The 24,624-nt window shown below is 40.5% G+C and overlaps 1 protein-coding gene across 1 annotated transcript; it reads left to right on the forward strand.

Moving 5' to 3' along the window:
• The first annotated feature begins 6,797 nt into the window (after positions 1-6,797).
• LOC141630912 (uncharacterized) lies at positions 6,798-7,640 on the forward strand. Its single transcript, XM_074443652.1, has one exon. It carries the CDS (start codon positions 6,798-6,800, stop codon positions 7,638-7,640), a length of 843 nt encoding a protein of 280 aa, XP_074299753.1.
• Positions 7,641-24,624: the final 16,984 nt, after the last annotated feature.

The following is a 24,624-nucleotide window of genomic DNA, read 5'->3' on the forward strand; positions in this document are numbered from 1 at the left end:
GCTACTAACCATGCAGGTAAATATTAGAAGAGTGCTCGCTCCAACTGGGGGCTTCGTTCAATTCTTCATTCTCCCCAACGACGATCAAGATGTCCCTAGTCGTCAATATATAGGTTCCAGCGCAGCAGTATTTTGCAGTATTGCTCACCTAAGATTTCTCTCATGGTGATCAAGATGTTCCTAATCATCAATGTGTCCCCCATGATGCAAAGGACGCATCATTGATTGACTAAACATATGATTCTTCCCCACAGAGTTCGAGAGAAACAATTCCCAAAGATTATGTACTTTCAGATAACCCTTTTCAAGATAAACCTTTCAGATCTTTCAGAAACTTGCCTTAATCTTTCAGACAACCCTTCAGATAACCTTCATATATTCAGATAACCTTTAGATAATCCTTTCAAGATAATCCTTCCTTCAGCCTTCCTCTCTTCCGATACTCCTTTATTTCTTCAGACACTTTCAGATAATCCTTTCAGTAACCTTCAGATAACCCCTTTCAGTTAAGTCCCCTTTCAGTCCTTCCGAGAGTCATAGAGTTATCCTTCAGCCTTCCCTTTAGAGAGAGATAGCCTTCAGAGTTAGCCTTCAAAAGTGTTAAGAAGTTTCTTCAGATTCCCTGTGCCCCCTAATGCCTTCAGACACCAAGTTATCTTCAGACCAAAGAGTTTTGCCGAAGCGCCTTCAGTCTCGTTTCACCCAGGGGTCTCTCAGGTATGGTTTCTTCTTATGGCTGGCGAGCTTCCTTACATAGTCTAATAGACTTTAAACGACCCTCCCCGATAGTCGACAGACTCTAAAATGTTCCCGACGACAGGTCCTTGCCTTAGAGCCCTTGAGCCGCCTCGCGTCGCCATAGTCATCATATTGTAATCTTCGATTGACCTAATGGCTATACTTTGACTTTCGCCTTGTCCAAGCCTCAGTCAAAGTGGGGGCTCTGTAGATACCTCATTTCTGCACCTCCCGCAAGCCACCTAGTGATGATTGGGCCGCATGTTTGGTAAACGAAACGATTTATGACATTTCTTAAGTTTATCGTCAAGTGATAGCTCAAATACTTGTGTCTACCCCTTGGTCGTCATCTACGCACCATTACGGTCGTTTTGACAGTAATCAGAGTTCATTTGGAGTCCGGATCAAAAACGTTCTTCATTTCTTAAAACCGTCAAATCCCGAGTCAAAAGCAATGTGCTTGTCTAACTAAGGTTAGGATGTTATAAAATGTTATGGTTATATCTCATTTTTGAGTCCCATGTCACTTCTTTGGGCTAAGCTTAAAGTTTACATTACAAAATGTGCATTTCATTTAGTTAAAATGATAACCCGGCCTTTAGGCCCGTTTTCTGAGGTGATAGTGACTTTTTTGGGTCAGGCCTATTTCACCGAAAGTTCTAGACCTTTTTTTTAGCATTCTAACACCACCAATATCACCTTATTCGGAGTCTTGTAGAGAAATTTATGCCTAAAAGACGACAGGGTCTCAAACGTGTTTTCTACACGCAGAAGGAACCTACCCAGGGAAGGACGCAATAAGTGTTGCGCCTCTTCCAAGGGACGCAACACCTGTTGCGCCTTTTCTCAGGGCTTTCTGTTTGTCCAAGTTTCCGTGTTTTAACCTAAGTCGGTTATTTCCGGATCTTTCCTTCCATAACCCTAATTCCTCCGTGTGATTAGTATAAATAGGGAGTTTCGTTCCTCATATTTCTCACGCGAGTGTCCACCCTTCTCTTCTCCCTTTGCATTCTAAGACCGTGCTCTTGCTTATTGGCATCTACGTGCTTGAACTTTCGACCACATAAGCTCGGATCCTTCTGAGTACCAGCCTCGTTTTGCATGACCGACCAATTTGACCAGCTCCACTCAATCAACTTAATCAATTTAGTTTAATTCCTCTTAAGAGGGCACTTTCGTCGTACATTCGAGTCGAGCAATCACTAATTGTTAACTTAGTCAATCTCGTTTCGTCAAACATGTAAGTCTGAGAGTGTAATTCCCTACTTTTATTATTGTATTTTCTCTTTGTATTAATCATTGTAAGATTTACGTCGAAAACACGTTTAAAACCGATTTACAAAACCTTTTATCAAACTGTTTTTACGGATTAACGGGAGACAAACGTCGAGAAGAAACGCAGCAACTGCTGCGCCTCTTCGAAGATTTGCAGCACCTGCTGCGCCTCTTCCTGAGATTGCCGCAGTTTCTGCTTTTCTTCTTCATCCTTTGCTCTCTGTTATTTCGTTTTCTTTCTTTCGTCTTTCCGTCTTTTCCTCTTATTTCGTTCGCATAATAATTTTAATACGTAGTTCTTAGATAATTTATCATCCTAATTCGACCTAGATCCCTAATAATCAATATTAGCGGGTTTTCGTTGTTAACATCAAACCCGGATTTTAGAGGCTCGATTCATTCATATCACGTTTCTGAAATTCGACCTTTTGTATATGTTTTCATTACCGTCTATCATGTCTTTTCCATCTTTAATTTAACCTAATTTGTTTTCATTAACTTTAACTCGTTTATAATTCGCCGTAACTCGTTCATAATTCGTTTTAATTAGTTATAATCAGTTTTAATTCATGTTTCATTGCTTTTATGACTAAATTCATTAATATGCTAAATCACTTCTACTTGAGTCAAATATCAATAATCGGTCATTGAGTTACCAATGAATGTTAACGATATGCAGTTCCGGCTTCACAGCCAGAACTCACGTCAGAAACAGACGCAGTGACCACTGCGCCTCTTCCCAGGGACGTAGCTCTGCTGCGCCTGTTCCGGGTTGAGTTCTCTCTCTGAACATCCGGTTCTGCTTTGACCTAGTTCATTAGCTTACGTATTAATCGACTATTACTCGTATTATCATTACTGATCTGTTCGTTTTCTACCCTTAATTTATTTTCTCTTTTCTTTTCTCAAATTATCCGTTTTAAGTGTATTCTCGACGTGAGTCAATCAAACCATTGTAATTTATTGTAATTTTAATTATTATATTTTATTATCATTGTTTGTTTGTTTGCCTCCACATGTAATCAACCTTAAATCTCTACTTTGACCTAATGAGTGCTAAATTAAATGTTCACCGACGTAGTTAACTCTCACGTGCTAGGATTAATTTATTGGATGTTGCATTGCATGCATATAATCGACAACATATCAAATATAGATAATTTACCTAATCATTAGTAGAGGCCGCTATCGAGGTGGGCGGGATTAGGTGTTCGATCAAAAGAGCTTCTTAATACGTACCCTCATCCCTTACTCCAGATCTCTGTGAACATCCATGTTCATTGGCATCCACGAGTGTCATTCTAGACATAGAATGCTAAGGGTAACGAGTTCTTGGTGTCTATGTCACTACTTTGTGTCTTGACATGACGCGAAGTATTCGAACGGTTTCCAATTATCCACAATAAATTGGTGACGACTCCACAAATACAAACGCTTGTTTTCCCAAGCGACCCCGTGGGCCCCCCATGTCCACAGAATTTTAGGGGGCTCAATAATGCGCTCTCCCCTACAATTGCTAAGATTAGAGCGCTTATTAGTTCTAAGCTTTATGATTTTATTTTCCTTGTCGAAACGAAATGTAATGTAAGCACTATAAGTCCTTTATTTAGGTCGTTAGGTTTTGGAGAGGCCACTAGGGTTGATGTGTGTGGGGCAGCCGGTGGTCTATGGGTGGGATGGAAGAAGGAAGCTAGGATGAGCTTCGTAGTTTCGTGTAATCATTTTGTTGTCCTACTAGTTGAAAAATATAATGGGAATTTATAGTACCTTGTCTTGTTCTATGGTGCACCTGGCATTTCTTCGAGAAGGTCGGTCTTACTGGAGTTAGAAGAATGTTTGGGACGGTTGAATCACCTCTACCTTATTGTTGAAGACTTTAATCAAGTTGAATTCTCGTGTGATAAATTTAGCGTGAATAAACATCGGATTCCAGGAGCCTCTGATTTACATAATTGGAAGATGAGGAATGAACTTTTTGACATACCTTTTAAGGGTCCAATATTTACTTGGTGCAACAATAGAATGGGCGAAAAGAGAGTCTATGAGCGTATTGATAAGGCGTTAGGCTCAAAATATTGGTTTTCTGTTTTCCCTAATACGGGTATTAAACACTACCCAATCCAAATTTCTGATCACGCACCAATAGAGGTGGATCTGAACCTTACAAAAAATACGAACAAAAGACCCTACCGGCTTGATGCATGTGCATTAGATTATATGGAGTGTATTCAGGCTATAAGGGAAACATGGTTTATACATGATAGGGGATCTCCTACCTTTTGTCTTGCTCAGAAACTTGCTCGGGTAAGGGGAACGGTAAAAAAATGGCTTCCTTGAAAAGAGGAAAGAAAGGAATTGGAAATGGGAGGAGTTTGACAAGAAACTTGAACATGAAATGGAGGTGGCAATCAATGATGGAAACGACGAGGAGTACTCTCGAACAAATGAAGAAGTTCGTGAATTTGAAACCGCTGTGGCAATCTATTGGAAACAAAGTGCAAAAATTAAATGGATGGTGGACGGGGAAACCTGTACTAAATATTATTTTCAATTGGGTTAAAGGCCGGGCAGGAAGAAATTTCATTTTGGGAGTGAGAAAAGTGGATGGATCATGGTGCTATGATACATGAGAGGTTAGCGATATTTTTCAAGATTATTTCAAACAACTGTATACTCCGGTAAACCACTCCCAGACCCACATATGATATTTATTCAGACATCCTTAATTCCCTTAGACTCTGGGTATCCAGCGATGATTCGGATGCACTGGGAAAACCTTTTATTGCTAAGGAAGTTAGAATGGCGGTTTTTCAGATGGGACCCTTGAAATCTCCTGGCTCGGATGGCATTCCGGCTATCGTCTATCAAAAGTGTTGGCACGCAATTAAAAAAGATTTTATAAAAGCGGTCTTATCTACTCTAAATTCGGGAAAGGTGCTCAGGGAAATTAATCGAACGTTCATCACTTTAATTCTTAAGTGTGAAAACCCTGAGGAGGTAAAAGAATATCGGCCCATTAGTCTATGCAATGTTTTTATGCGGATTGTTACAAAATGTGTAACAAACATGATGCAAAAGGTCATGGGTTACATAGTAGGTGACTATCAGAATGCGTTCATATCAGGTAGAAATATAACGGAAAATATTTTGTTGGCCCATGAAATAGTTCATAAGATCAGTACGCATATAAAAGGAAAAGTGGGAATGATTGCTTTTAAGGCTGACATGAGTAAGACATATAATCGGGTGAAATGGGATTTTCTGCAGGCAGTGCTTGTTAAATTTGGATTTCCATAAAAGTTCATTTCTCTGGTAATGAGTTGTGTTAGAACGGTCTTTTATAAGGTGTTATTTAATGGTTCTCCCCTACAACAATTTAAACCACTATGTGCTTTACGTCAAGGGGACCCTTTGTCGCCGTATCTTTTTATCTTGTGCATGAAAGTCCTGTCTAGAAAAGTGGAGCAAGCGCAAGGGGAAGAGAAGATTCAAGGAATCAAAATCCGTAAAGGGGTAGCTCCTTTAATGCACCTTCTCTTTGCGGATGACTCGGTCTTCTTTATGGAAGATAAGGGACGGTCAGCTTTTCAACTAATGCGCTTACTTAAAAATTACTGCAGAGCATCCGCACAAGTGATTAATGACGATAAGTCAGGTATTATTTTTACTCCGAATATAAAACTGAGAAGAGTTAGGTTATATCTAAAAGCGTTCAGAATAAAGAACAATAAAGGGTTTGGAAAGTACTTAAGTCTGCCTACTGATTTTCAAGCATCAAAAAAGGATATCTTTAAGGGCCTTATGGAAAATGTGCTAAAGCAAATCTCCTCTTAGAATGGCATTTTCCTATCACCGGCCGGGAGATTAACTTTGATCTCATCCGTCTTATCAAATATGTCAAATTTCTTTCTATCGGTATTTAAAATACCGGTAAGTATGACAAAGAAGATTAATTCTCTGTTGTCACATCTTTGGTGGGCGGGATTCAAATCAGGAAAATCTCTTCACTGGTGTAGTAGGATTTTTAGTAGTTTACCAAAAAGGGAGGGCGGTCTAGGTATTAGTAATATTGAGTGTTTAAACCAGGCTTTGCTTGCTAAGCATGCTTGGAGATTGGTCAATAATGACGAAAAATCCTTGTTTTGCCGTATTTTTAGAGAAAAGATCTTTGGCAGGGAAGTTTTTGTAGACGGGTTAAAGGCTAAAATAAAGGGAACTTGTCATGGGGATTACGAAGCATAAATTATAATTAGCTTTTGTTCTGGAGAACATCGCCAGGAAGCCCGATATTGACTCGAATCTTAATGTTTAGAGTACACGGTGGGTCGATGGAGGACTACTGGAGCTTGTTTATAGTTTACTTGATAAGGGATTTAGTTTCATGAAGGATCTACGGGTTAAGGATCTGTGTTATAATGGGGGAGGATGGAATGAAGGGATGGTTCAGTTGATTTTTAAACAGGATAGTGTGGAAAAAAATTTGGCGATCCCGCTCATTTCCTCCACTAACCAAGATGAAGTCTTCTGGCCTTACTCAAATTAAGGGACTTACATTGTAAAAAAGCGGATATGGGGTGATCTTTGGGGAATATTTTGACAAAAAGGGATCCTTAAAGGACAAGGAAAGGATAAATGAAAAGAAGAAGCGACTCTGTAAAACCACCCTGTGGAAGCTTCCAGGACCTCAGTCTTGGAAGATTCTATTATGGAAGATCATCACAGGTTCCCTTCCAATCGAAAGTGATTTTAACAAGAGAAATTTTGGATGGGACCCCTTCTGCACCATGTGCAAAACGGGAAATAGAGATTATGAAACCCTTGAGCACTTATTTAGCGATTGTGAAGTCTCAGTGAGAATTTGGTTTGATTCAGCACTAGGCATCAGGACGAATCAGAATAGCTCCTTGGGAATCGGTGACTGGATTATCAACTGGATAACTTATCTAAAAGATCGCGAGCATAGTATAAACTGCATAACACAGTTCTTAGCTATCTTGAATAGTATATGGACACGGCGTAATAATTCTATATTTAGAGGAGAAGGTTTTATACCAAAGGTGTTCTTTAAGCAGTTAGATAGCTTGGCCTCATTGGCCATGAAGGAGCCTAAGAACAGTGAATGGGTCTTAGCATATTTTCAAAATGGGTCTCAAGGGTCTCAGGAAATTGACAATGAGGTAAAACGTATCAAGGATGGTCACCCTGTTTTCCTTATAGGTTCTTTTGGCTCTTGTTCTAGGATGGGGGTTATGGTGGATGCAAGCTGGAAAGTGTCGGGTTTTGCTGCTTTTGGGTGGGCTGTGTTTAGAGATGTAGGGGGTCCGCTTTTTGAGGGAAAAATGAAGGGACGTGCAGAATCACCGCTTCAAGCAGAGGCTATTGGGGTTCTGAAGGTTCTAGAATGGGCTAAGGATCAGGGTTTTCTACACATGGAAGTTTCATCGGACTGTCTCAGTCTGTTACAGCAATGGGCAAGAAAGGAAAGCAAGCATCATCACACTAAAGGCATCATGGGCGAGATATCATCTATTTCAGCAAGCTTTCACTATTTATGTTTTAGTTTTATTCACAGGAACCTTAACAGAAGAGCTCATACCCTGCAAAAAAGGGCTATGAGGGAGCATTAGGAATCTTTCTTTCCACTTGCCAAAAAAAATAATAATTTCTAATTACCAATATACCCTTCCGCAATATTACTAACACCTAATTTTTAGGGGTAAATGAGTAACTTTGAAGGAAAAAAAGATGACGAGTTTCCAATTACGTGGGGAGGGGTTGGTAATCAAACTCCTACATCAGGTAGGAGTTGAAAATTCCCTTGGAATTGTAAACTACCCCATTTTGCAATATGAGGGATAACCAAACATGTCACCAAAAACTCAATTTATGGGAGTTTAGAATTCCTATGAATTGAGAGGATAACCAAATAAGCACAATTTAGGAGATTGGCCGTTCCAACTTCCAATTCGAGTTCCAAGCGGTCTATTTTAGAACTAAGACCATCCTCAACCATGAGGATAGCCATCATCGAAAAATTAAGGAAGAGGAGTTAAGTAATAAATTAAGGCTTCAATAATGAGTATATATCATCATAGTAGTGAGGATGAAACCATGCAGCGGTAAATCGAGGAAATAAACACTGCTGGTGAACATGTCCTTTCCATGCTTTTTTCAATTTTTTATTCTAAAAAAAAAAGCAGTGCAATTGCATTTCATATACCCACACTTTATACAAATAATTAATTTTACACCTATTTCTTATTTTTGGCAATATTTAATATTTAATTATTTTTTTTGAAAAAAATAATTACACCATAATTCCTATTTTTTTCTCTACAAATAGGTAGTAATATTGACATATATCCACAAACTTTTTCTTCTCTTTCTTCTTTGATTTTCTTTACTCTCTTAAATATAGTTTTTTTATTGGACGTTTAAAAATTCGCAATTTTAATCTCATTCTTATGTTTACTCTCTTTCCTTTATCGTTTTATGCTTTCTTGTATTTAATTTATCTATGTATTTTTTGGTGTGTTTTTTTAAATATTGTATTAATGTAGCCTTGTAAAATAATGTTTTAAATGTTATGTCTTTTATGTTTTAGAAAGTGTCTTGGAATATTTTTTTTTAAAAGAAAAAAAACGTCTTACTTTTTTTATAACAAAACCAAAGTCGATAAATTATCGAGTTAAAAAACCGAACAAATTACGAAAATAGATTTTAAATGTAAAAAAATATGTGGAGTATGTTAAAGTAAGAGAGATAAATGATGAAAGAGAGTGTTGAGGAATAAGTGTAAATTATTGTTGGAGAAGTAAAATTGAAAAGTTGAGAAATAGTAAGGTGGATGAGTAAGATGTAGACCTGTCAAAACTTGACCCGACCCGAAAATCGACCGTAACCCGGCCCGTAAATAACTAGCAAATAACCCGATTTTTTCAACCCGAACCCGAAAAATACCCGAACCCGTTTTTATCCGTAAATAGCGGGTCAAAAATTGATAATGTCAAATAGGTATTGACTTATAAAATTTTATGGAAAGATATGTATATATACGGAATGCCACGTCATCACCTTGAACCATATGCCACGCCATCACATCAAAGTGTGTGCTACGCCGTCACTTTCACCATATTACGTTGATCCGTATTCACCTAGCTTGAAGTGTGTGCCACGCCATTACTTTCACCGTGTTACATCAAACCGCATTCCATGTCCGTACTACCACGTCATCACCTCGATCACATGCCGCGTCATCACTTCGAAGTGCGTGTCACACCGTCACTGTTATCGTATTACGTGGAACCACACTCCATGTCATCAGCACTGACACCTCATCACCTCGGATCACATGCCACATCATCATTGTCATCTTATTTGAGTCTCATTGTCGTTGTGAACCCCCGCAAAATGGCTAAGAAGATACAATAAGAAAATGCGGAATTTTAGGAAATTTTTGAAACTTTTTAAAGTTTAAAGCGCGGGTTCAATAAAACCTACAACATAGATAAAGTATGCGGAAATGAACTTATGTTCATACAAACGTGATAGTCAAAAATGGGGAAACTATATCCCATGAATGACAAGACAAGAATAGGTGAGTTTAGCAAACGATAAATAAAGTCCAACGGTCAAGGTACTCGCTAGTTCACACATGTCTTCACCCTATATAAGCACCAACTAATACCTGTCATTCATGAAACATGAACGCCACAGTTAGTGGGGAGTAACTCAGGGTTCTCCCAGCCACATTATGTCAAAACACGCATAACAAGGAACTCAAATATGTAAATCATATAGGGCAATAAAAATGACATGGATATCAAAAGATTAATAATTAAACATGTTAATTAAATGAGAGGGAAACAAGATAGATCATTATTAGCATATTAAAGACTCAACTATTCATAGGCATAAGTAGATAAGATAAGAAAACAAATAAGAACATACGCATGACCACTTAATCACGAGCTCGAATTCTAATGAAATATGACAAATGCAATTTATCCAAACCATATCATGAAAGACCTTCACTACTCAATCAATATAAGTCCCCTAATAGGACGATAATAATGATCACAATGACTGAGTTCTAGTCTAAATCTGGCCAGACACTCGGGACAGAACAGATCCCGATTCGACATGCGGCAGAACAGTCCGCATCCAAGACTGGAACAACAGAACGGAAGTCGAGTACCCACATTCGGCAGAATGGTCCGAAAGGGGCGGAGGAAAAGAGGTAACCAACTCCCGGCAGAACGGCACGAGAGTGGTGCAACCAATACTTGGCAGAACGGCACAAGTAGGCGTAAAGATACGTCAAGCAATAAGGTATAGCATAAAGGCATTTTCACAGGAATACGACTCAATTTAATTAAACAAGTAGAATAATTCACTCGTATTTTAAATACGATAAATAAATGAGAAAGAGCAAGTAATAACTCGTAAATAAAATATTATACGTCATTTCATACTTTTATAACGAGGCCACCATTTTATTTCATATAACTAAGCCACTTGAACAAAATATAAACAAGTGGGAATGAACAATTGCATTATGTAAAACATGAGATGAAACGTAAATAACCACTTGCGAATCATTCATAAGCATACGCCATAATATAAGAGTGACCCAACAACTACAAGGCATGTGCAAAGCTTAATATAGGACATAAGAAGGCATAGAAAAAAGGAGAAAAGACGGTCGCGGAATGCACAAAAGACGAGCTGGACACGCACGGATTAAGGCTGTACTGCCCAGTCGTGGCCTTCTCACCCCTGCCCACTGTCCAGGCCTGGTGTCACGGTCCGAAACTTTGAGTCGGGGCGTGACGCGCACCCTTGTCTAAACACTCGACAAGAATGCAAGCGAGAGCGTCAAGCACTAGTGTTTATCAAGCACTAGTGCATTCGTAATCGGTCTCGGGTTGTGGGTGTCGGAATCCTAGTCTCGATCGACACACACGGGCTTGTTAGTGAAGTGAAGGCAAGAGTCGTTCACAAAAAAGCAACAACAAGCAATAAGAAGGCAGCATGGTAGGAAGTAGATTTTGATTGATTAGTACTCCCCAAAGAGGGAAATTTGATAGTTACATCCTGGTAGCAGGAAACATTGAAAGTGTAGAATAACGATATACCTATTTATGGAAAGAAAAAGCTATGCAAACTATGCTACACTTGGAAAGTATTTACTAAAAATATACAAGAGGAAATGAAACTACATAGCATAAATAAACCTAAGGGTGACTTTAACACAGTGCTGGTGCCTGCTGAAAGATTGGGGGGCAATAGTTCTGTGGAGGAAATGGAAGACTTTAAGGCCTGTGTTGATGAATGTGAGGTAGCTGATAGCCCTGCTAGTGGGTCTTTCTTTACTTGGTGTAATAAACATGATCCAGCTACTAGGGTTTATAGTAGACTTGATAGAGTTTTGGTCAATCAACAATGGCTTGCTGATCACCCCTCTGTCTATGCTCATTTCTATTGTGAGGGCATCTTTGATCATTCCCCTTGTGTCTTGCAAGCCTTTGATGACAAAGATAAGAAAAGGTGAAGTTTTAAATATTACAATATGTGGAGTCAAGCTGAGAATTTTAAGCTTTGTGTTCAGGCTAATTGGAAAGGTAATTGGTTTGGCACAAAGATGTATATTTTGACTAGACAGCTCAAGAATTTGAAGTGCCATCTTAGGAAGCTGAATAAGGAGAATTTTGCTGATATTGAAAACAATTTCTATAGAGCTCAAATGCATCTGGAGGATATCCAGGATAGGCTAAGGAGAGATCCTCATAACTTTCAGCTTATTGAGATGGAGAGAGATGCATCTAATAGTGTGAGATTTCTGGCTACTGCTAGCCATGATTTTTTAGTGCAGAAATCTAAGGTTACCTGGATGGAGAAAGGAGATAGCAATACCAAGTATTTCCATCAAGTAATCAAGTGTAGGCAGGCCAGGAACAAAGTCTTGAATATCACTAATACTCAGGGGGTTTTGTGTGAGGACACTAGCAGCATTCGGGTGCTTTCTGCGAGTTCTACACTTCCCTTTTGGGTACTTTGTTGAGACTAGGCAAGTGTGTTAGGGTGTGGTGCGAGGGGGCACTTTGCGAGGATCATCATAACATACTTCTTTCCCTGTCATCGATCTTTGAGATCAAAAAGGTTATGTTTTCTATTCCTAGCCATAAGGTCTTGGGCCCGATGGCTATTCTAGTGCCTTTTTAAAGATTCATGGGACATTGTGGGGAGGGATGTTTGTGATGCCATTAAGGATTTCTTTCATGAAGGGAAACTGTTAAAACAAATTAACCATACTTTAGTAACCCTCATCCCCAAATGTGATTTGCCTCATAGTGTTACTCAGTTTAGACCAATTTCATCAGTAATGTGATCTATAAGTGTATTTCTAAGCCGATCCGCAATAGGCTTTCTTTGTACTACCCGACCTTATTAGTGAAAACCAAAGTGGATTTATTCAAGGGAGGAGTATTGTTGAAAACATCTTAATTTGTCAAGATATAGTCAGATGTTATAATAGAAGAGCTGCTTCACCTAGATTTATGCTTAACATGGACTTACAGAAAGCCTATGATTCTGTAAGTTGGGCTTTTCTTGAACAGATGTTACACAGTTTGGAATTCCCTACTCATATGATTCACCTGATTATGGAGTGTGTGTCTACTGCTACTTATTCCTTGGTCTTAAATGGAGATACTTTTGGGCATTTCAAAGGGGGAAAGGGATTGAGGCAAGGAGACCCCCTTTCTCCTTTGTTATTTACTGTGGCCATGGAGTATTTTAGCAGAATTATGGCCTTCACAACTGATACTATGCCTTTCAAATTTCATCCAATGTGTGGGAAACTGAGGTTATCACATCTTATGTTTGCTGACGACCTTCTTCTTTTTAGTAAGGGTGATATTGCCTCTATTATGGTCTTATTGAGATCTTTCAGTACTTTCTCTCAAGCATCAGGGTTGCAGATGAATGCTACTAAAACTAATGCTTATTTCCAAGGGGTCTCTAAAGATATCAAAGCTGATGTGTTGCAAGTCTCTGGATTTATTGAGGGTAAGTTACCTTTCAGATATTTGGGAATACCAATTACCTGTGGGAAATTGTCTAAACAGGACTGTCAAATACTTGTTGAAAAGATTATCACCAAGATTAGAGGATTTGGGACCAAAAAGCTCTCTTATTCTGGAAGATTGGTGTTAGTAAACTCAGTCCTTACTGCTCTATATAATTACTGGATCAATATCTTCCTTATTCCTAAAGGAGTGTTGAACAAGATTAATTCTATTTGTAGACACTATCTTTGGGATGGGAGTGTTGATTATATCAGGGTTCCTCCTGTGGGCTGGGATAAAGTGTGTTCTTCTAAGGAAGAAGGTGGACTAGGCATTAGGGATAGCTTTGTCCGGAATATTGCAAAGCAATAGGGAAACTTGTTTGGTGGATATATACTTGTCCTGATAGATTGTGGGTCAAATAGGTTCACCAAGTGTACTTAAAAGGAGCTGATTAGAATGACTATATCCCCACCTGGAGATGTTAGTGGGGCTGGAAGGTCATTTGCGAACAAAAACTAAACTTGCTCATGGATACACAAACCATCAGTGGACTCTAGATCTTAAAGGATACTCAATCAGTGCTATGAATCGCTAAGAGAAAGATTTCAGACAGTGGTATGGCATAAGGCTCTGTGGAATAGCTGGTGTATTCCCAAACACCAGTTCATTGGCTGGTTGATAGCTCGTGAACGCCTTCAATCAAGGATAAATTGATGTCATTAGGCATTGTGTCCGATGCAAATTATCATTATGTGGGGAAGCAGAGGAGAGTCATCTTCATTTGTTTCTCCAGTGTAGATATAGTCAGAGGATCCTTCTTGAAATGGCTGGAATCGCTATGTTTCGTGGCCTAGTTCCAATCGATCAACTGGATTGGAGTGTGGCGTGGATCCGCTCTTCGGAGGAATGTTATCATGTGTATTGTCTTGGCTGCCTTCTATCATATTTGGATGCAAAGGAACAAAGTGCGGGTTGATGCTTGTTTGTTGAGACCTGAGTATGTTATACAACAGATTAAAAAGGAGGTGAAGATGAAGTTGGCTACTAAATCAATTCAGGGCCTGACTATCAATGATGTATCTTGGTTGAATTTAGTTAGCTTGTCATTGTAAAACCCTTTTATGGGGTTTAGAATTGGTGATGTGGTAAAAACTGGAATAGCTTGTAATAGCTCGTTTGTGCTTAATGAAATTCTTACATTTCATCAAAAAAAAAAAAAAAAAAAAAAAAGGGTTCGAAGTGTGCGTATTGTCACACTCTCCCCCACCTAATCTGTTGCCGTCCTCGGCAACGCTAGAACTCTTCAATTTTTCAAGTCTTCAAGGCTGGGTTAGTCGGCTGATGTTGTTGGAAGTTGATTGGAATGGATGTTGGCACGCTTGCTCTTGTTGCGGGTTGGATCTTCAGGATCTGGATGGTACGGCTTTAAGCAGCTCACATGGAAGACCGGGTGACACTTTATCCAGGCAGAGCGGTCAAGATTGTAAGCAACTTCCCCAATCCGCTTGATCACTTGGATGGGGCTTCATACTTTCGCACCAGCCGCTTGTCTCTTCCTCTAAGAAATCTTATCTGCTCCTTATTCAACTTCACCATGACCATGTCGCCTACCTTGAACTCTCTTGGCCTCTGGTTCTCATCTGCCCACTTCTTTATGCGGCGGGACGCCTTCTCCAAGTAAGTGTGAGCAATCTCAGCATTGACATTCCATTCTTTAGCAAACTTGTGAGCTTTCTTCATCCGGCCACCATAAAAATCTGCAACTGTGGGGGGCAATAACGGTTGTTGACCTGTGACAAGCTCAAACGGGCTCTTGTTAGAAGAGGAGCTCGTTTGAACATTAAAACAGAACTGGGCAACATCTAGGAGGCACACCCACTCCATCTTGGTTGCGCCCACAAAATGTCTCAAGTACTCTTCCAACATGCTATTGAATCTTTCCGTCTGGCCATCTGTTTGAGGATGGTAACTTGAGGACATCCGAAGTTTAGAGCCCAGGAGATGGAGCAACTCTCCCCAAAATAGTCCCGTGAAGCGAGAGTCGCGATCACAAACTATACTTTGAGGTAGTCCCCAATATTTCACAACATTCTTGAAGAACATCGTGGCCGTCTCTTCAACGCTGCACGTCTTCGGAAGGGGAATGAATGTGGCATACATCGAGAAGCAGTCCATAATGACAAGGATCACACTGAGAGCCCCTACCTTCGGTAACCCAGATATGAACTCCATCGAGATACTTTCCCATGGACGAGTTGGTACCGGTAAAGGATTTAGTAGCCCCCACGGCTTCTGTTTCTCTCCCTTGTCTTGCTGGCAGATCAGGCAGGTCTTTGTTTACTCCATCACATCATCCTTCATCTGCGGCCAGTAGTAACTTCTCTTCAGTAGGCATAAGGTTTTCTGCCACCCCGGATGACCTGCTCACAATGTATCGTGGCACTCTTGCAAGAGAATCTTTCGCAGCCCTGCCACTTTTGGAACAAATATCCGATGTCCCTTCGTGAACAAGAGGCCATCCTCCATCCAAAATTTGCGAGTCTTCCCTTCGATGGCTAATTGTTTCAGATTCCTTGCCACCGGGTCCTGGTCGAGGTGCTTATTTCACCTTAGCCTGAATATCGGTAGCCACTGTGGTGGTAGACAAATGAGAAATCGTGTGCAATGTGGCCAAATCACATCTTCGGCTGAGGGCATCAGCGACTCTGTTCACGGCTCCTGGTCTTTAAGCGAATTCCACATCGAACTCTGCCAACAATTCTTACCACCTAGCTTGTCGGCTATTCGGCTTGGGCTGAGTCAAGAAGTGAGATGCTTCGGTATTGTCAGTCTTGACAACGAACTTCGATCCCAAGAGATAGTGCCTCCATCCCCGCAAGCAATGAACAATATATAGGAGTTCCTTCTGTTGTACCACATAACGAGTCTCGGCTCCATTAAACTTTCTGCTCTCGAAAGCCACTGGGTGACCCTCTTGGAGTAGCCCCCCGAGGGCGTATTCAGATGCATCCGTCTCAACTTCAAAAGGCTTTGTGATATCCGGCAACGCCAAGACCGGCACCTGTACCACCGCTTCCTTGAGTTTCTCAAAGGCCCTCTTCTTGTCGATAGACCACTCCCACTTATTATCCTTCTTCAGCAAGTCGGTGAGTGGGGCAGCAATTTTCGAGTACATTCGGATGAATCTTCGATAATAGTTTGCGAGCCCCAAGAAAGAGCGGAGCTCAGACACACTCCTTGTGGTTCCCCAGTCCTTCATAGCAGCAATCTTCTTCGGATCCATCTTCAGTTTGCCTTTGCCCACTATGTGACCAAGGAAATTCACTTCGGGTTGGGGAAATTCACATTTTTCTCTTTTCACGAATAGGTGGTTCTCTCGTAGCTTCACGAACACCAACTCCAAGTGTTTTATGTGTTCAGCCAATGAGCAACTATATACAATGATATCGTCCAGATATACCACCGTGAATTTGTCCAGGTACTCGTGGAAAACATGGTTCATCAACGTACAAAACGTTGCAGGTGCATTCGTCAAGCCAAAGGGCATGACCAACCATTCGAAAGACCCGTACCTCGTCACACAAGCAGTCTTCGGCTCATCTCCTTCGGCAATTCGAACTTGATGATAACTAGATCTCAGGTCGAGCTTGGTGACGTATACAGCGCCTTGTAATTGATCGAACAAATCTGCTACCAATGGGATGGGGTAGCGGTTCCTCACCGTCAGCTTTTTCAAAGCCCGGTAGTCGATACACAATCTCAGACTACCGTCCTGTTTCTTCTGGAAGAGCACAGGGACTCCATAGGGAGCTTTGGAAGGTCGTATCGACCCCGAGCGAATCAGATCGTCTAGCTGTCTTCGTAGTTCCGCTAGTTCGGGAGGCGCCATCCGATTTGGGCCTCGAGCAGGAGGTCTTGTGCCCGGGAGTAATTCAATTTGATGGTATACCGAACGTCGGGTTGGCAGACTCATAGGTAACTGATCAGGCATCATGTCCTTATTGTCTTCTAGCACCTTCTCTACTTGTGGTTCCACGCATTCAGCAAGGGTGTCTTCTTTCATGGACATGGTACACAAGTATGTAGGCTCTCCCTTTTGAAGTCCCCTCTTCAACTGCATTGCCGAGAGGAGTGGCCCCTTTTGCTTTTGGTCAGCTTCAACAGCTTTCACAAGACATGGTTTTGATCCCACCATTATTAAAGACCCATTGTGGAGTGCCAGAAAGGTCGGGGTTCGCTTCTGGAAAATCCATGCCGAGGATGATCTTGAAGTTATCCATCAGGACGCTGGTGAAGTCGAGCTTCCCCGTCTATTCGCCCATCTTGATCACCACTTCTCTAGCCACACCATGAATCGGCAAGGCCTTGGAATTGACAGCTTTCATGCTTCCTCCTCCTCGGTTCAACTTCATTCCGAGTCTCTTCGCTTCGTCGGGCATGACGAAATTATGGGAGGCCCCTGTATCTATCATAGCTCGAGTAGCCTTCCCATTGACGCTTATCTCCACGTACATTAGTTCCGTGGACTTGGTCTCGGAGCGCTCAGCGCCCTTGCCCATTGAGCACATCATGTGGACTGCTCCCATTCGAGCCATTTCTCCTTGCTCACTGGCCTCATCATCATCGCACCCCTCTGCATCCTTGTCTATCCCCTCGGGATTCTATTCTACCGACATCTTGGACAAATTCTTCTTGAGGGCGTTGAACTCCCTCTGGTGAGGGCACTTGGACATTCGGTGCGCTCCTTTACAAAGGAAGCACGTGAAAGGCTTCCCAGCAGTCGACGCTTCAGAATTACTACCCTTAAAAGAGGTTGGAGTAGAATTCGTCGGCCCTCATCTCCTATTATCACCTCCGGGACGGAACCGACTATTACCCGTAGTGGAAGGTCTTGCTTGTGAAGTTGTCCCTCCAAACCTTTGGTTGCTTCCGCCCGTTGCAGCGAATCCCTTATTCTGGGAGGTTTCGCGCTCCGTGTAATAGTCAACTAGCCTTTTATCCGCTGTCATCGCAGCCGAGAGGGACTCTGGTCGCTGTCGCATGATTTCTCGCTCAGCCCACTCCTTCAAGCCATCAATAAACTGAAACACCCGATCCTTCTCGGTCATATCCGCTATCTCCAACATACAAGCCGAATACGCTTTCACATAATCACGAATTGATCCTGTATGTTTCAAGTTCTTTAATCTCCTTCGAGCTAGGAAATCGGTGTTCTCCGGGTAGAATTGCTCCTTGAAGAGTCGCTTGAAATCGTTCCATGACTCTAGCCTAATGGTCCCTGCCCTGATCTCGGCATGTTTTGAGCGCCACCATTGTTTAGCGTCATCCGTTAGGTACATACTCGCGGTGCGGACCTTTAGACCTTCGTCGAGCGCGCTCACTCGGAAGTATTATTCCATGTCGAAGATGAAGTTATCGGCTTCTTTCGAATCTCTCACCCCACTATACTTGAGGGGTTTAGGCGGCTTCACCTTAGGAGTTCCACCAAAACTCCCGTCCGCGGCCATTTTCATCAAGGTATTGCACATGTTCTCGGGTTGCTCGACTTTTTCATAGAGATAACCCATATCCGAGTTATTCTCTTTCGGAATCACCTCTTGGACGACCACAAGGCGGCTCTCGTGCCTCTTTATGGAATCGTCTATGGCCTCGAAGCGGGCATCATGCCCCTTTACCGTCTCATCAACTACTTGGTGAGTACTCTCCAAACTCACAATGAGAGCCTCCAAGGATGGAATTTTCTCGTCCATCAATCTCTCTAAAGCCGCTATCCTGGCCTTAGTCTCACTTTTGTTCCCACTCGGATCTACTGCCTTTAATGCCATCATATACAGAAGCCCGTCAAGAAGACCGAGCTTTGATACCAAATGTCACGGTCCGAAACTTTGAGTCGGGGCGTGACGCGCACCCTTGCCGAAACACTCGACAAGAATGCAAGCGAGAGCGTCAAGCACTAGTGTTTGTCAAGCACTAGTGCATTCGTAATCGGTCTTGGGTTGTGGGTGTCGGAATCCTAGTCTCGATCGACACACACGGGCTTGTTAGTGAAGTGAAGGCAAGAGTCGTTCACAAGAAAGCAACAACAAGCAATAAGAAGGCAACTTGGTGGGAAGTAGATTTTGATTGACTAGTACTCCCCAAAGAGGGAAATTTGATAGTTACATCCTGGTAGCAAAAAACATTGAAAGTGTAGAATAGCTATATACCTATTTATGGAAAGAAAAAGCTATGCTAACTATGCTAAACTAGGAAAGTATTTACTAAAAATATAAAAGAGGAAATGAAACTACATAGCGTAAATAAACCTAAGGGTTCGAAGTGTGTGGATCGTCACACCTGGCCACTACCCGTAATAGAGCTAGAAGATGCTGCACAAAGGACGCAGCCTAGCAGTATGCAGCACGCAGCAGCAAGCAGTACAGCAGTACAGAACACATCCAAAAAAATGCAGCATGCCTCCCTTTGTCTAACCGTCTTAGGACGATTTCCTAGGCCAAACTAAGACGGATTTCAACCGTACAAAAGATCCAATCCAAACATGTACATGTACTTGAGTTAATAGCAAGAAAGTTGGTTCAATTTAGCATAAAGAAACCCGTCAAAACAGCCCGCGAAAACTGCTCAACAAGTCCATTTTCACGGTTTAAGTTCATTTGTGACCGTCTTAAGACGAAATTTTAAGCATGAAAAGGTTGAAACTTCTCACATACAACCAACCCATTACATAATAGGATATACATATGAGACGGAAATCAACTATTTGGTTCAAATCATCCGTGGAATCAACTCAAAAACAGTCCACAAAAGTCATCCATCATCAACTTATATAGACATGGTTTTTCTAGAAATTTATGAGGCCGTCTTAAAACAAGTTTTTAAGCATGTTACAAGGCGGAATTCATCCAAACAAAAGACTATATTTATTCATGTATATGAACACAATACATGAGCAATCAAATTGACTGGAACCAACAACAATTTCAGCCCACAAATAATGTCCAAAAACGCCCAAAACAGTCCCTTGGTTCACGGTTTCATTTTCAGTTTTGCGTCCGTCTTAAGACGAAATTTTAAGCATGAAAATGATAGTATTCATCCAAATAAATTACTCAACATGATTACTCATTTCACCATGAAACCAAAAGTACCAGCTTTTCTCAAAATGGATAAGTAAAACTCGAATAAAACCGTCTCAAAGAACATCACATGAACTCAGTCAAGAAGAAAACTTTATTTTAAACAAAGTAAGAACACGTGTAAATACATATAAATTTCACCATAATGTTGAGTAATCCCATCACCGTTACCTTGAATGCTCTTCAATCATCGAGTGTGTCGTCCACAATGTAAGAATCTCCGTCTGGGTCTTCAAGTTCTTCACCTAGCACACGAAAAGGACTCGGTTTTTCAACTAAAACCGTGACAACTATAAGACAGGTCAACACGAAAATCTTACAAGACCGCAACTTTCTTATTTAGAAAGATGGAGGAAGGAAAGGGGAAGAATTTGGCGCAAGAATTACGGAAATTGGTCGAGAAACGAGGGAGAAATCTAAATTTTTAAGTTTAGAGTACGGGTGTTCATGGAGGACTTGTTTGTGTCGACACAGAGAAGCAGGCAGCTTGATTTTCTAATTTTTTTTGTTTTTTCCAAAATGTAAAGGGAGGTAGTGATAGGTTGTGAGTGGAGAGAATAAAATAATAAGGGTAGGTGGAGGGTGTTGTCGATTTGTGGTTGGTCCGAATTAATCTAGTCTCACAAGAGAAATGTGACGGTCTTTTGTTAGACAGAACTACATCCCAAGTCTACTATCACTTAAGACGGAAATTATTATTATTATTATTATCACTATTATTATTATCCAACTAAAAATGTACATTTTTATATAAATTAAACCTTAAAAATATCATTTCATAAAAATTATGCTTAAAAATAAAATTAGTTAAATTAATCAATTTAAAATATTTTAAAGCCGTTATACAAAAAGAGCGGGTGTTACAATCATCTCTCCTTTGAAAAAGTTTCGTCCTCGAAACTTGAAAGTAGAAAATGAAAAATTTTAAAGATCAAGTCGGATTTTTGAAATCGACAACCAAAACATTTACAGAAATACAAAATCAAAATTCTTCCAAAAACATTTATGAAGTGTTTCAAAAGTGAAGTCTGCTTCTATGGAACGAAATTGCTCTTGTCGTGCACGCAAGAGCGCTAACTTTCCAAGTCAAAGACAGGTTCAAAATAAAATCATTCGCCGATAAGCATAGGACAGGTTATTAGACGTCTTTAATAACGAGTTTTAACATCCCATCCACGTTAAAACTAGATGAAAATGATAATCCACTTAAATTTTCTTTTGCAAAAGTCAGATGGAAAGTAAAATATCCATTTTCAAACTCTAAAAGAAGTCAAGTTTTTGAAACTGTTATATTAAACTTCGATAAAGGATCAAATTTTTCTAAGAATCCACCAAATTGAAAGCAGAATTTCATTTTTAAACCTTTAAAATAAGTAAAATTTTGCCAAAGTAACACAAAATTTTAACAAAGAACCCAAAATGGTAACTCAAATTGGTTAGAAATTGCACAAAATGAAAAGTAACTTAACTTAGACATCATAAGTAAAAAGTACGCTAAGAGGCTCCAACTAAACCAACAAAAGATCTATGACGAACTTCCTAGGGGTAAGAGTCGAAGTAAGGTCAACAAGGAGGTGAAGAATCATAGAGTTTATATAAGCCACAAGATCCAAAACCAAAGAGGAAGCACAACGAAAAGAGTACAAGGGGCATGAACGAAAGAGGTTATGGTCAAGGGGGGTAAGCACGATGTTGGGATGAGAGGCGGCTTCGGCTAAACTCATGACATAGATGGTTCCTTTTGGCTTAGCGTTTGGAGCATGAGTAGGAGTAGGAGCATTCTTCCTTTCGGGGCACTCATTGTAGCGATGTCCGGGCTTCTTACAATGATAACAAGTGAAGGGTCTATTGTAGCATCCAACTCCCGGGTGTAAAGCTTGCTTACAACCGAAGCACTTGTGGGACTTCTCAAGATTGAAGTTGTTGTTGCTTGGTCGGGAAACTTGTCCACTTGGCTCTTGCACTCTTGGCTCTTGGTCTCTTGGTAGGGACCTCTTCTTGTTAGAAAAATCCGACGAAGATGAGGGCAAAAAGGGTCTCTTGCCATGGAAGTTAGGGTGATAAGAATTAGAGAAGGAACGAGGCTTAGCATCATATTCAATAGCCTTCAAGGAATTCTCGGCCCAAAGAGCATCATCATAGACCGCCACAATGGTCGTGGAGTCTCTTCTTACCATACTTTCCAACTTGGGATTCAACTTGCTCCGGTAGAAGTAGACACGCTCATCTTCATCTTTCACGAATCTTGAAGCATAATGAGCAAGATCATTGAACTTATCGGTGAAAGCTTGAACGGATATTCCTCCTTGCTTGAAATCAATGAACTCCTTCAATCTTTGTTGCTTGAGTTCCTTAGGGTAGAAACGAGTTGCCACAAGAGTCTTGAAGCGATTCCAATCAAAGGTGGGGTCTTGAGTGACCGAAGGTCCGGTTATAGTCCACCACCTATCGGCCTCCTGTACAAGGAAATGAGAGGCAAGCTTCACTTTGTCTCAATCTTGGACATCATAAAGAGGGAAATTCTTCTTCATGTCACGAAACCACTCCGAAAGCTCAATAGGATCCACTTCACCACCGTAGGTTCTAGCCTTGTTTCTTGCTAGTTGGCTTGCAATTCAAGCAAAACTTCCTTGACGATCTCCTACTTGTCGAGCGGGATTGACAGTCACATTGACATTGGCATCTTGTTGATTTTGGAGGATTTGAATAAGGGCTTGCATGATAGTATTATCCACATTGGTTGGTCGCACCATATTCTCAAGACACCAAATAAATCAAACAGGTTAGCACATAACAAATAGTATATACAAAGAGACTACCAACTTAGGTCCTTAGTTCTACCCATCTCTCATTCATTATTATTCAAGGTCAAGTTTAAAATTTAAGTTTAGGGTACACGTGTGTGCGTCGGGAGCAACATATGCTTTGATACCAACTGTGAACCCCCGCAAAATGGCAAAGAAGATACAACAAGAAAATGCGAGATTTTATGAAATTTTTGAAACTTTTTAAATTTTAAAGCGCGGGTTCAATAAAACATACAACATAGATAAAGTAAGCGAAAATGAACTTAGGTTCAGACAAATGTGATAGTCAAAAATGGGGAAAATATATCCCACAAATGACAAGACAAGAATAGGTGAGTTTAGCAAACGATAAATAAAGTCCAACGGTCAAGATACTCACTAGCTCACACATGTCTTCACCCCATATAAGCACCAACTAAGACCTGTCATTCATGAAACATGAACGCCACAGTCAGTGGGGAGTAACTCAGGGTTCTCCCAGCCACATTATGTCGAAACACACATAACAAGGAACTCAAATATGTAAATCATATAGGGCAATACAAATGACATGGATATCAAAAGATCTATAATTAAACGTGTCAATTAAATGAGAGAGAAACAAGATAGATCAATATTAGCATATTAAAGACTCAACTATTCATAGGCATAAGTAGATAAGATAAGAAAACAAATAAGAACATAGGCGTGACAACTTAATCACGAGCTCGAATTCAAATGAAATATGACAAATGCAAATTATCCAAACCATATCATGCATGACCTTCACTACTCAATCAATATAATTCCCCTGGTAGGACGATAGTAATGATCACAATGACTGAGTCCTAGTCTAAATCTGGCCAGATTCTCGGGACTAAACAGACCCCGATTCGACATGCGGCAGAACAGTCCGCATCCAAGACTCGATCGACTGAACGAAAGTCGAGTACCCACATTCGGCAGAACGGCACGAGAGTGGTGCAACCAATACTTGGCAGAACAACACAAGTAGGCGTAAAGATACGTTAAGCAATAAGGTATAGCATAATGGCATTTTCACAAGAATACGACTCAATTTAATTAAACAAGTAGAATAATTCACTCGTATTTGAAATACGATAAATAAATGAGAAAGAGCAAGTAATAACTCGTAAATGAAGTATTCTACGTGAAGAAACCCAATTTGATTAAGCTAGAGTTGATGATGCCTTAAAGACAAATTAATCTCATTTGTTATTTAATCGTGTGCCTCTTAAGTTTAACCATGTAGCATGAAGCTCCAATTGTCAATTCAAGGTTATCAAGAATGTCATCATAAAGATCAAAGATGAAGATAGTCATTAGTGCTAATGTCATGTGTTGTAAGGTGATCGTTTAACACGAATTTACGTTTAGGTGCAAAAACAACAGTTGAGTCAACAGTTAATTAAGGCTCGTCTTTGAAAGAAATATTTCAAAAATATTTGAATCTTTGTTAAAGTGCTTTCAACTTTCACAAATGTTTTCTGGAATTATTTTGAAGTCTTTTAAAGAATATAGAGCTTTCAATGACTTGCTAAGGAGTTTGCTTGCACAATAAGACACTTACTATAAATGGGTTGTTTGCTTTTACAT

This window comes from Silene latifolia, chromosome Y (genome assembly GCF_048544455.1).
Source record: "Silene latifolia isolate original U9 population chromosome Y, ASM4854445v1, whole genome shotgun sequence".
In the NCBI taxonomy this organism is placed as follows: Eukaryota; Viridiplantae; Streptophyta; class Magnoliopsida; order Caryophyllales; family Caryophyllaceae; genus Silene; species Silene latifolia.